At 41.1% G+C, this 14,108-nt stretch overlaps 1 protein-coding gene across 1 annotated transcript in view; it reads left to right on the top strand.

The window, feature by feature from the left end:
- The window catches only part of reck (reversion-inducing-cysteine-rich protein with kazal motifs), a 72,444-nt gene that overhangs the window by 21,892 nt on the left and 36,444 nt on the right, over positions 1-14,108 (top strand). The window contains exons 3-10 of the mRNA XM_053412990.1: positions 5,055-5,129; positions 7,783-7,819; positions 10,242-10,327; positions 10,491-10,538; positions 11,118-11,151; positions 11,539-11,736; positions 12,786-13,050; positions 13,167-13,340. Coding sequence (XP_053268965.1) covers positions 5,055-5,129; positions 7,783-7,819; positions 10,242-10,327; positions 10,491-10,538; positions 11,118-11,151; positions 11,539-11,736; positions 12,786-13,050; positions 13,167-13,340 — 917 coding nt within the window. The remainder of the gene's footprint in view (positions 1-5,054; positions 5,130-7,782; positions 7,820-10,241; positions 10,328-10,490; positions 10,539-11,117; positions 11,152-11,538; positions 11,737-12,785; positions 13,051-13,166; positions 13,341-14,108) is intronic.

Below are 14,108 nucleotides of genomic sequence, written 5' to 3' on the forward strand. Positions count from 1 at the left end.
AAGGAAGGTTTTGAGTCTACTCTTAAATGAAAAGATGGTATCTGCCTCCCGAACTGAAAGTGGTAGATTATTCCACAGCCGAGGGGCTTGATGGCTAAAAGCTCTGGCTCCTACTCTTTTTTTAGAGAATTTAGGGACGACAAGTAGGCTTGAATTCTGGGAGCGGAGTGCTCTAGCGGGTTTATAAGGTACTAACAGCTCTTTAAGGTAAAAAGGCGCCATATTATTAAGGGCCTTGAAGGTGAGGAGGAGAATTTTAAATTCTATTCTAGATTTAACTGGAAGCCAGTGTAGCGACGCTAATACTGGAGAAATGTGCTCTCTTCTCTTTGTTCTCGTCAGGACACGTGCTGCGGCATTTTGGACAAGCTGTAGAGTCTTTAACGACTTACTGCTGGAGCCAGATAATAATGAATTACAATAGTCCAGTCTCGATGTAACAAAGGCGTGGACTAGTTTTTCTGCATCTTTTTGGGAAAGGACATGTCTAATTTTGGAAATATTACGTAAGTGGAAAAAAGCGGTCCTAGAAATTTGTTTTAAGTGAGAATTAAAGGATAAATCAGGATCAAAGATCACTCCCAAGTTCCTGACAGTTTCATTGGAAGCAAGGGCAATGTCGTCTAGCGCAGCTATATCATTAGATAATGCATCTCTAAGGTGTTTGGGGCCAAGTATTATAACCTCTGTTTTGTCTGAGTTTAATAAGAGAAAATTGCGGGTCATCCAGGTTTTTATGTCCTTGAGACATGTTCGAAGTTTAGTTAATTGATTACTTTGTTCAGGTTTTATTGACAAATATAACTGGGTGTCATCCGCATAGCAGTGGAAATTTACCGAGTGTGTCCTGATAATGTTTCCTAGTGGAAGCATATATAATGAGAATAAAATTGGGCCGAGCACAGAGCCCTGTGGAACACCATGGTTAACTTTGGTGCGCACAGATGACTCATCATTAATTTGCACAAATTGGGAGCGATCAGAAAAATACGATTTAAACCAGTTAAGGGCGGTTCCATTAATGTTAATTAACTGTTTGAGTCTTTGTAATAAAATTTGATGGTCAATTGTGTCGAATGCTGCACTGAGATCTAACAGAACGAGGACAGACACAAGTCCCTGATCTGAGGCTATTAAAAGGTCATTAGTGACTTTTGCCAAGGCTGTCTCTGTACTGTGATTGGCTCTAAACCCCGATTGAAAGTCTTCATATATATTATTTTCCCGGAGAAACTCACACAGCTGATTGGCAACAACTTTTTCTAAGATTTTAGAGACGAAGGGGAGATTAGATATTGGTCTGTAATTGGCTAAAACCTCTGGGTCTAGGGTGGGTTTTTTGAGTAGGGGTTTGATGACAGCTATTTTAAAAGACTGTGGTACATAACCTGATGATAATGACAGATTGATGATGTTAAGTAACGAACTATCAATTAGGGGCAGAATTTCTTTAAGTAATTTGGTAGGAATGGGATCTAAGATACAGGTTGTTGGTTTAGAACCTGAGATTAATTTGGTAAACTGATCACGGGTGATCAGAGAGAAGCTGTCTAAGTAATGGGTAGGATTCTCAGCCGTTTCTGAGATCTCTGTTGTTGGGAGGGTATTAGTGCCAATTGAGGGCAGGAGATGGTTGATTTTATTTCTAATAGTTTGAATTTTATCATTAAAAAAGGTCATAAAGATATTGCTATTTAGGGATCGAGGAATACTGGGTTCGGTGGAGGTGTGACTCTCTGTCAGAAAGAGGCCGTCAGTCTGCCAGCCAGCACTTATTCACCTTTCATACAGACAAACAGAGAGTCTTACAAATGCCCCACAGGGCTCATTGGTTTTCAGAGTTGTTCTGTTGCATTGGGAGACTCCTTTGATTATCTGCCAGCAAACCATTGCTGCTTTTATTGGTGTTTTTCTGTCAGTTCAGGGGGTGTGTAGGGGAATATGGAAAAGAACCTGTCAAGTTCTTGTCATCTGCACTGCATTCCATTGAGTTAATTTGCTCCAGCAAAGAACTGTCCAAGAACACTTGATTAAATCCACATCATGAGCACCTGCTGCCTGGCCTTAAGGGAATTAATGTCCTCCAAATGGACAGTGGAGCACAAATCGGGGAGAGCGTGGCCTAGGGGATAGAGCGGGTGCTCTGCAACAAGAAGGTTGCTGGTTCGAATCCTACTCTTTCCCATCTGCATGCCTAAGTGTCCTTGGCAAGATACTGAACCCCTAAATGGCCCCTCATGAATGTTGAGTGTACTAAAAATGTAAGTCGCTTTTGACAAAAGCGTCCGCTAAATGACATGTAAACCGAACCTCTTAGTGAAAGTGAAAAATGAACCTAGTGAAAGATGTACAAAGAATGCTTCTAACACGCGACAGATGCAAAAATTAAAAAAATAAAATAAAATAAACATCTTCTGGTAAAAAAGAAGTGACACACACATAGAAGATACTGATAAATGTTAAGAGAGTTTTAGTGATAAGAGCTGACGACGGTGATTGGGTACTGTAAACCAGTGATTTTCAACCAGAGATCGTCAGGTGTGCCGTGGGAAATTATCTAATATCTAGTGTTGCACCGAAGATGTTTACGACATCTGCACAATGGTAATAAACTTGACTTTCACCGATATCATTGGTATTTGTGGTTAAACCGCTGGGCACGTGCCGCGGCTGGGGGAGCAGTCGCCCCGTCGCCTTCCTCTCCACGCCTCCGGAGACCCGGCGTGCGGCACGCCTCGACGTTTTTTTGGGGGGGGAGGTCCTCTTCTGCGGTGCCTCACGGCGTCAGTGGTGTGGGGGCTTTCTTTCTCTTGGACCGCGGGGTGGTGTCCCCCGCCGGCGCGGAAGGCGGGCCGTTGGAGGGGACCGGGTACGGCGGTCGGCGGCGGCCACTCTGGACGCGTGTCGGGACCTTCTCGCGGATCACCTCAGCTACGGCGCCCGGTGGGGGAACCCTCCGTTCGCGCCCCCCCCGGCGGTGCGCCTCGGCTGGCGCCTAGCAGCTGACTCTGGTGCGGACCAGGGGAATCCGACTGTTTAATTAAAACAAAGCATCGCGAAGGCCCACGATGGGTGTTGACGTGATGTGGTTTCTGCCCAGTGCTCTGAATGTCAAAGTGAAGAAATTCAATGAAGCGCGGGTAAACGGCGGGAGTAACTATTGGCACTCAAAACCGGTCAATCTGTTTTAGACAGGGTTAAAAGGTCCTGTTTTAAATGATCCTTGTGGTATTTTGACCAAAATATGTTACAGACATTTCATTAAGACCCCAAGGAACCATATCAACTGTGATAAAATGGGTATAATATGTCTCCGTTAAATAAAGTTTACTTAAATCAAAGATTGTTTCATAAATCTGATTCAATACCTCATTAAAAGGTAAGAGTAATAAAGGGCTGAAATAATTTAAAATAGTGCTTTTTAATACATTTAGAAACTATATTACTAATTATATGTATTATATGTACTGTGTTAGGCCATAGAGTGTCATTTTGTGTCATTTTGGTTGGTGGTGTGCCCCAGGATTTTGTAAATGTAAAAAATGTGCCGCGGCTCAAAAAAGGTTGAAAATCACTGCTGTAAACGATATCACTTCCTATCTCCGTCTGTTGCACCAGGCTGCTCCACCTCTCACCTGAATAATGTGGAGGATTTGTTGTTCTTGTGAACGGGTCCGTGCAGGAAACCTCCTGCTGCGTTGTGCATGTGTGAAAGTTGAACTCTGGGTAAACTCTGTGGTCAATTTTCCAGATTTCACCCAGAGGTCATGTCTGAAAACGGCTAAGGAGGATTTGCCTCTTACTGCTGTTGATTAGAAGAGAAATTAGCAAAATATCAAAACATATTAAAAACACCTGAAAGACAGACTTAAAGTAAGGAAGCTATAGCGATTGACCTGCTGAAATATAAATAAAAAACTCGACCAATCAGGTATCCTCACTGCTGCAAGCCTCTCCCCTAAGGTTACTGTACTACCTCCTGAGCAGGGACTTTTTATGGGGTAAAAGTATTGCCTTAAAACTTTAAGTTCCTGGTCCCTGTAGTGGAAATGCAAAGGTTCTTAGCTCCTGGGGAAAGTTCCTACGGTGGAAAGACAACTTTAGTTCCCTGAAGAAAATTCGGGGACCAAAAGTTCTAGGTACATTTGGTCAAAACATGGCTTGTGTTTGTTGTTTGGCGTAAGATTTTATTTATTTTATAGTCCCTATAGTGATGCCAGATCATCAGAACATCTTCGGAATTGTTTGTACTGTTTTGAGCCCCTGTTTACGTCTGTGAGTTGTGTAAGAAAAGTGACGATCCACTAAAACAGCTAGTCCTCCTATCATTCTGAGTGAGAGAAGCTGTAAATCTCACTTGTTCGGATTTTCACAATGTCAGATTTCAGCCTGAGAATGTTGGCAGTGGCTGCACTCTCCCAGGCTCTCGTCCTGTCTGACTGTGTGTGTGTGTGTGTGTGTGTGGATGCACACCATAGACTTGTGGGTGTGTCTAAGTTAGCCGATCTTGTGTAAGTGTTGGATCTTACTACATTATCCAACCCTTTCCCATGGCCTGAACACCTCTGTGCTGGAAAATAATACAATACGAGGCTAAAAGGGCAACAGTCACATTTTTTGTGTTTTCGTTGGTCAAAGTGAACATGATATACCGTGTCTGCTGAATCTGATCAGACTCAATAAAAGAGGGAGCGGCATCCGATTCTGGATGTGTTTTTTTCGCACAGTAAATTCCAATGTCAAAGTGATGTCGGCAAGAAAAACTGGTTTGTTAAATAACTGAATAATTTCACCCACTCAGACGTGTGAATCAGCTGTTGCAGAATACTGTTAGAAAGGATTCCTGCACTTACCTGATTCCTCCAAAAAATGTTGTGTTGATAGCTTGAAATAAATATACAGGAATATATTTAGTGGCTGATGGAACAAAATGAACTCCTGCCTTTGTAATTAATAGATGGAAATACAACATTCTTCTGCTTTCATCATCCCTGTGCACACATATAGTATGTGGATTTAAAATGTTCTACATTTATTCTGTTTCTGTCCTGCAGCTGGCCACGATAAAGAGTGAGTCTCGTCTGAAGCACCTCCTCCAAAGGTTACCCAGTTACTGTCCAGAGTCTATGGTGAGTCTTCTGTCTGTGCACTGCAGGTATTTTGAGCAGGTGTGGGTGTAACCATCATATGCAGCGAGATGAAACATCCTGACCTGGAACTCACAGTTTTGTGGTATTGCATCATATCAAGGTCCCAATGGATGAATCTTAGCTGCTATTTTGTTTATAGTCAAGAAAGTTACAGTTTCTCTCTCAGGCTGCTTTTTCGTTGGTTTTCAGTTAACCGTTGAATGTCAGTACAATTTTAATATTATACTGTGGGACAAAAACAAGCAATATAGACTTAAATTTGAATTCTGTAAAATTGTGTTCATGTTTTATCAGTATTATTGACAGAAAGAAAAACTGACATAAAACACCAGTTCATAAGCAACATAATATTTGTGTAGCAGAGTTCATTCCTCCACCAAGACTGATTCTCACTATGTAAAAGCAGTTTAGCCTTACTTATATGGACTGTAGTGGTTAACCATTTTCTATGGATCTGATGATGAAATGCAGTTTACTGGAAAATGACCACTGCTTTCGGACAAATATCGCCCCCTTTCTTCAAGTAGGAAGAGCTCCATCTAAATCAAAACCTCCACTAAGGAAATCCAGGATTTTTTTTTTAAATAAATTTTTTTCACTTTTCTTTACATTTTAATTGATTGTGAAGATCTTGATTTAAAGAATCCCGCATGTTTAGGGAACTGCTATGATTTGGTGCAAATCCAAATCTGTTGGCTGAATGAAAATGTTTGATCCCCTTCTGGACGTGGTGGATCTTACTGAAACCCTTTGAATGAGTCATGACAGTGTGTTTATTTATGGTTTTAATTGTTATAAAATCTTGATTGATATAAGAGCACATGTAAAGTTCTGACGTCTTGTTGTGATGGCTGTGATTAACTCTTGGTCAACGTTAAGACAAATTTAGTTTCAACTCTCTCGGATTTATACAGGAAGTGGGTTGGTGGTTATGGTTAGCAGAATACAGCAGCACCTGGTTAAAACCACACACACACAGGCACAATCCCCCTTCCTCCCACCATAGCTAATTACAAAGTAGAGAGGCCAGCTCAGTGCGTGTCTCATCTCTCTCCAGCAGTCTATAAGAACCACACCAGTAATTAGACTTAAGTGTTTTCTATCATTGAAACATGTGTCCCGTTCTTATTTAGCTGAACTGATTCAAAAGCACTGAAAGCACATACACATACATGTAGTCACATAGGCATGTTTTTAATTGTTATTTGGGAATTTCTCCTCTCATTCACCCGTGGACTTGTTAATTGACAATTTCCAAAGCTATTTGTTGAAACGAGAATGTCTCATGAAAAGATTAACTTGTTATTCCTGAGGAAGATTCTACTTGGAGGTTTTTCTTATTAAATTTCTGGATTCACACATGTAGGTTTTTGGAAGAATACTGGGAGGAACCAGAACATACAAACAGAGGAAGCAGAGAGTAGAGTTAAAAAAGGCAAAGACACAATGGTCCAATAGTACAAGCCGAGGATTCACAAACCGGGGTTTATGAGGTGAGGTTAAAAGCTTATGGTTGGTTTAGTGTTTTTCTGTTACAGAAGAAAAAAAGAAAGTATATAGTGGGATTTGTATGAGCCGTGTGCACAAAGGCCCTGGGTCCTTGGACAGACATGGTTTTCAGCTTTGGCTTGTCTAAAGTGCAGCATTATTCTTCCTGGCGTGTTTTTGCGTTATTGGTCCCTGCTTCCTCACAAATCATGTCTACGCTTCATGTAAAGTCACTGTTACTTCTCAGTCTGGCCTATAAATGATGCTGAGACCTTCTGACACCTGCTGACGGGAACCTTTGTTCCCCAGCCAAGAAACACTGGGGGAGTGTCAACAGTGACGTATTAGGTTTAAACAAATTACTGTCCTTTAGAAGCATACCAGCACGGAGAGCTACATTTTTCCTTCCAGCATTATGTTTTCTGTCCTTCTGCGTTTTGCCGTCCAATCAGTATATCTCTGTCCATTATACAGAGGAGACGGACAAACGTGATAATAAATATAAATAATGTATGTCTGGCATTCAGACATGAAAATGTTCTGGTGTTCTTTTCACAGTAATAAAAGTAAAAATGCTATTGTACTTTACCCTCACAGCTAGTCATCACTGGGCCTTTTTCTGCCAGTACTCGCAGTTAAAATGAGATAACGACCTTATGTGTCATTTTTAGGCACAAGCACTGACCAACTATTAAGAACAATTTAATCAACACAAGCAAATCTAAAAGGGATGAAAACAGTCTTAATTTCAAATATCCCCATGCTGAGTGAAAAATCTGTGACTGTTAAAACTGAGGTATTTTATCAAAGAATAAACATTTAAAACATGGCTGTGACCTGTGGGTGTTTCCACATCAAAATGCCTCTTTTAATACACTCATCATTAATTCATTTGGATTTGGATTCAAATTGGAACTTGATCCTCAAGACTTGAGATTGGGACTTGCAACACAGTAACATAGTCCGATATCTGGATTCTGTCAATTAGTAGATGGAAAAGCAAAGTTACCCTCCTCCTCTTGTGCAATGTAACTGTGCAGCACTGCTCAGAGTAACTTTGTGTACAGTAATATTAAATGTTTTAAAAGATTTAAGTCTGGATATATTGTATGACATTAACTTTTTCCTCTCCTTTGCCTTTTAGAATGAACTGTGGATGTGCATCAACTCGACTCTGCCAGGTAAAGAAAACAAAAACATTACAAACACAAAAAGTGAGATTTTAAAAATGTCTAAATCTTAAATGCCCTTCTACATCTTGACATTCAGTGTATCAAATGTGTTACGTTTAATATGTAGACCCACAGATAAATCAGCTCAGAAACAGTGCAGTTCCCCTCCAGATCTTAAAATTTGTTTATCCTTTTGAAATTCCTTTTGGTGCAACATTACTATTTCGATTTAGCTGATGGAAAGTGCTGATTCAGACTGGCTGTGAAGGACAGTGAAGCATGTGACAGCAAAAGAGCCACACGCAATGTTTTCCTCAGGCGATGGAGGCCTGAACAGAACTAAAACTCAATATTGGACAAGTGTGTAAAAAGAAACATGATTTTCATCTCTAAGGCCGTCACTTGTCAAACATTCGTAATGTTCCACTTGTTGAGAACTTTTGCTGAAAAGATGAGAAAATAACAAGATTCATAGATACTTAAACAAATTAACCTTTGTCTGGAAAGGTTTTGCATTTAACTCCTGACAGAATGTACATACAGTTACTCAAAAAGGAAACACCTTTAATCTAGTAATGACCTGACACATGCCATACATCCCATCTCTACTGGGTACATCTGGTTGCATGACAAGAAATGGTACAAGTGAAGCTGTTAAGTCTGTGAGGAAAGCCGACCCAGCATCGCAGAGTAGAAAGCAGCCAGTGGCTTCAAGATTCTAAGTCCTGCCGCCTGTGCTGCCATGGAAGGAATCGACCTGTCGGAAGCCTAAATGCCTCCAGACTGGGAGGTTTTGTTATTCTTACCTTTTTTACCCACTAAATACTGATGTCCAGACAGCCTCAGGACTCAGGGAAAGATTGAATCCGTTGAGGAAAACACCTCCCTCAGATTCTGAGGCTAAGAGATATCATCGATTCTCTGATGTTCACCTTTTAGGGATTTACTCTGATCCTGTAACCACTTCTTCCCAATGCACCAGCTTCAATGAATGAGTCCTCCATTTTCCTGAAAGCCTTTCAACTACTTTTACAAAATGCAGTGCACCCTGTTGGAACTCTAAATATACTTAGGTGTAAAGGTGCTAAACTTCCTGCCTGGTATGTACTGCTAAGTTTTAAGGCTTTCATATTGAGCTTAACTACACACCCTGAAAGTTTCCTGACTGCATAATGCGTGGTTGTGATGCTATCATGGTGACATATTTGTCCACAGGCTGTCTCTGGCAGTCTGGTAGCAGTTCCTTGTACTGTGGATGTCTCCAGGACACACACACACACCTCACCATATGGGCCAAACTGCTGTGGATGGTAATTAAAAATGTCCATTAAGACAAGTTAGTCAATTTCTAATTAAAGTACGTGTCTGTCGTCCGTCCATCTGGATGGAGATGGAGAGTGCCAGGGCAGCATATGATCTGTGGCCAATTGCCGCTGCTGTTCCTTCTCACAGGACTGTTTCAATGGACTGACTTCACTCATGTGAAGGATCATTGTATTGGAGCTCAAACACTGTAACAGATGCCTTTGTTTAATGTTTTTTCAAATGTTAAAGCTTGATGCAGTACTGGATTATTTTAGGCTGATAAGAGACCATTATCGGCATATCTAATTCGGGTAGGATCTGATTGTGTGGAGTCTAGTTAGAATACTGAAAATGTTCATGCTGATTGATTAATATTCACCATGCTGTCATGACACCTTTTGGTGAAAACTCAAAATATTCACAATGAAGGTCTTTAGGCTTTTCTGACCAAATTCCAAGATGATATGTTCAACCCGCTTGGGAGAGAAGGTAAAAGTGTAAAAGCTGTAATTTCCTATCACCACATGGTGGCACTGTGACCGTGAATCCATATTGTCATAAAGATGTATTAAGGCAAAGACTCCCATCGTTACAGATTTGAAAATAATTTAACATAATTATTCTCTTAAAATCAGACTAACAAGATTTGAAAAGATTAATAATCCACAGACTATTTTGTCAAAGTACAAGGTATATGGAAATTGCTAAATATGCCGAGAATGGTGGAAATCCTGTTCAGGGTATGACTCCGAAAGAATTCATTAGATGTGTCCCCTGAAATTTATACATTTAGGGCAAAGTTAAAGCAAGGGGGTCGGATTTTTTGAAATGTTAGGGGGCGCAATTGAGCAATTATGCCAAAATATGCATTTTTTCATAAGAGAAGATGTGTGTTAGTTAGAAGTTACACAACTGTTTGAGCATATTTAGGCCATCAGTACTTGAGCCCTAATATACAGATTCCCTGAAATAAACACATACCATATTGGCAGACGATAACTGTAGCATCATGCTGCTAATAGAGGAAAATAATGGCCCAATAAATAACAGTGTGTAAGATAAATATCTATCTAAAATGAATTCTTATCAGACATGGCTGAGTTTGTGGTGTTTGATTTGTTCTCAGGAGTATCCAGGAAATCCGATGGCTGGGTGGGTCTGGGATGCTGTGAGCTGGCTATCTCAGCTGAGTGTCGCAGGGAATGCAGACAGGTGAGAAAGTCTAAAGAGAATATGTCCAGCTTTCTTTGTGAGAATGACTGTCCCAACAGTTTTATTGATTCATGCTACGGTTCTGTCCATCTATACTGTGTTTTCTACTCTGTTTTCATTCAAGAGTTTAACCTGCTTTGTTTTCTTTTCTTTTTCCTTATAGGCAACATCCAAAAATGACATAACAAAAGTTTGCAAAAAGATAACAGAGGTAAGTCCAGCAGTTTCAGAGATGTGAAACCAGTTCAGTATATGCAGGTTAACCTAAAAGGTTTTTAATATTCTTACCTAAGCAATTCAAGTAAAGAAGCGATAAAAACACCATTCCTAATACCTGTATTTTCACAGCACTAGTGGAACTTCCAGTATATTATTACTACTACTACTGCTACTGCTACTACTACTACTACTACTACTACTACTACTACTACTACTACTCCTACTAGTAGTACCACTACTGTATACTCAACAGGACTAAACAAATGAATGGATTCAGTCAACAGAAACGCTGGAGAGCTTTACTTTGAAACGGCTACAGGTATATTTAGGTTTGTGACATAGTCGAAATAGACGAGACCCTGACTCTGTAGAAGAGCAACTAGGCTAACATTCAGGGGACGTGCCTGATAGCATAAGTACTGAACTGAAAAGCAAAAGGTCCCACAATGAACATGCGCAATTCTTGCAGCCAGAAACAGAGAGATAGTGCTTGAACTTTTGTTTTGTTTTTAAAGAAGTTAGCTGAATAGCAGAGTCCAGTTTAACCTCAGTTTTTCTCTTCTTGTTCTAGAATTCCCTCTACAGCTGCATCACCAAAAATGAAAGTAAGTTGTTGCTCATATACACAAGCTCAAGAGAGAAGAAGCAAACAAATTCACAGACCTCATCTCTACCTCCAGCCAACAAATAAATAAACCTCTGTGGCGCATCGCCATGTTTGTAGACCAATAGATGGGCTTGTTTGTATTCTTTCTCTGCTCTTTTCTCTCTTTCTCATTCCTGCACTGTCACAGACATTGTAAATACACAACATGCACTGATGCACACACACATAGCAGAGCCATGTCTTTTCTCTGGCAGAATGCATCAGCCAGAATAATGCATTGTAATGAGTGTTTATCTGCTCGAGGGTCTGAGCACTGAATTCAACATACATTCATTGGTAAAACAAAATTAAATAATGCAGTGTGTGTACGTGTGCTTCCCTTCAGTGGGCTCTACATGCTGCAGCTATGCAGGGCGTCACACCACCTGTAGGGAGTACTGCCAAGCCATCTTCAGGACCGACTCAACACCCACTGTGTCTCAGATCAATGCTGTCAAAGAGTATTGTCAGAGTCACAACCCTGAGCTGCTCAGCTGTGTCAGCAACTTCACCAAGTCCTACCCCATACGCAGCCCCATAGACAGTAAGTTTGTTTGCTCACTACACTGGATATTCTTTTCTGGAGCAGTATTAGAATCAACTCTCAACAGCGGATGTATTTTACATGTCGGCATTAGCTAGTGGGAATACTCAATCAAAAATCATAGACACCCCCTGTTGAGATGAAAGCGGCGCTGTGAAAAGTCTGTATCCTGCCCCCTCCCAGAAACGTTACAAGGCCCAGAGTCACAGGGAAATGTTGGCTTTGATATCCACAGACACCTCGGAAACCGCTTCTGCAGCATGAACCACATTTTTCCTACCCAAGTTCTTCTCCACAAAATATTCAAAAACACTTTTGTGCGTGCAGCCAATTCCTAATGGACTTGAGGCTGTATCAGCCTTTAGTAAAACAATAGTCAGTTGCCCATGAACATCAAAACAGTTTATGTTTGCTGTAATCATTCTTCCTGCTCATACTCCCATTGAAACATCCCCTGCCATCATGCTTCCAATGAATGTAATTGGGAACAAAAAAGAAAAAAGGCACTAGAAACACTTGAACTTTGGAAGGTACCTTGGTTTAACTAAGTCAGTCTGCTGAGGCCTCTGATTAATTTCTGATAAAATTGATTAGTTGTAGTGTTTCACAAAATCAGGATGTCAGGAATATAAATCCCAGTTAATGTGATATTATCAAAAGCCCTTAAACAGTGGAGTGATCTATTAATGCTCAATATTTCTTTCTTTTTGATATTATGTTCTCTCAATCCATCCCTAATTATATCCATCTTTCATGCTCCACTTAACTTGGAAAAGACAGTAGGACATCAGCTCTTAGCATGAAGATGCTACTTAGGAAACAATATAATTGTTATTAACAGGAAAAAACCTTAATTTCTAATAAAAATGGCCAAACAAGTTAAAATAGTTTCCCTACCTCAACAAAGGTAAGGCTGAGCCTCCATCCTTAAAGGCAAAGTTTGGAAAGAAGTATAGACACTCTTGACAGATTGTTACATGAAGTAGCTACTGTATATTCCACCATGTTACAGTACATTTTCCAGCAGTCCATCCATCCTTCATATCCAGGTCTGTACTGCTGTGACCGGGCAGAGGCTACCCACTGCCAGGTCGCCTGCCGGAAGATCCTTCGCACAATGAGCACAGAGCATGAGATCATGGAGGGTTTGATCGATCAGTGTGGCTCCCAGCCCCTCCCTCAGGAACCCATGTGGCAATGCTTTCTGGGCAGCGCTAACCCTCCTCCCCCACCTGAAGAAGAGACCCCCCATCCTGCCAAAATGGACTGTGCCAAACTGCACTGCTGCTCGAAGGCCAACACCTCACTCTGCAGGTACTGCTAAGCACAACGTCCACTAGATAGATCCCATATATTCTAAGACAGAGTGAAGTTTGAAGAGTGTTAGTTTGTTTTTTCTGATTTTTTTTTTTTCTGCTCTGCTCTGACAGGGACATGTGTCAGGAGATCAGCACTAACTGGGGCAGCCAAACGTGGCAGGACTTCGACCAGCTCTGTGAATACAACCCAGTGGAGACAGAGCTCATCAACTGCCTGGCCGATGTCCGAGAACCCTGCCAACTGGGCTGCAAGGACCTCTCCTACTGCACCAACTTCAACAACAGGTCAGACTACTGCCATGCTGCACGGATGAAGATGGATGACTGGACTGCCCCCCCAAATGTGGAGCCAAAATGTCTTGATTGCCACCTGGTGGCGGCCTCCAGTAATAGTAATAAATCCCGCCTCCTTCACAAATCCCATTTTAGGTAGTTGTTATAACACACGTCTTCAAATTTTTTGGTTAAGTTTGGTTTTAATATTTTTTTTAAGCTGAATTATATGTCATAACAGACAGTTGAGACTACTATTTCAATCACAGGTGTCAGTGGCATCTCTCGACTGCTGGTCTATCTCCCAGGTCCCTTACGATGCAGATTATGGCTTGAAATTTGCAGGCACTTATATGCATGATATTTACATTTAATTTCATGATAGTGAAAGGAAGTGGAGATGCATCATCCGTTTTTATACACCCTCTCATTTCATTGTCCATAGAGTATAGCTGAGGTAAAGAGCTGACCAATTCCATGGCCTTGCTACAGTTAAGTGCCGTGAACTGGCATTTGAATACGCAGAGAAAAACAATATCCCTTTCCCTGCCAATTGGAAAGAGAAACAATGTGCAGGTAGGTAGAGAGCGTGGCCTAGGGGATAGAGCGGGTGTTCTCCAACAAGAAGGTTGCCGGTTCGAGTCCCACTCTTTCCCATCTGCATGCCTAAGTGTCCTTGGCAAGATACTGAACCCCTAAAATGGCCCCTCATAAATGCTGAGTGTTCTAAAAATGTAAGTCGCTTTGGACAAAAGTGATAGATAAATGACAATGTAATGG

Source organism: Pleuronectes platessa, chromosome 20 (genome assembly GCF_947347685.1).
Source record: "Pleuronectes platessa chromosome 20, fPlePla1.1, whole genome shotgun sequence".
Lineage (NCBI taxonomy): Eukaryota > Metazoa > Chordata > Actinopteri > Pleuronectiformes > Pleuronectidae > Pleuronectes > Pleuronectes platessa.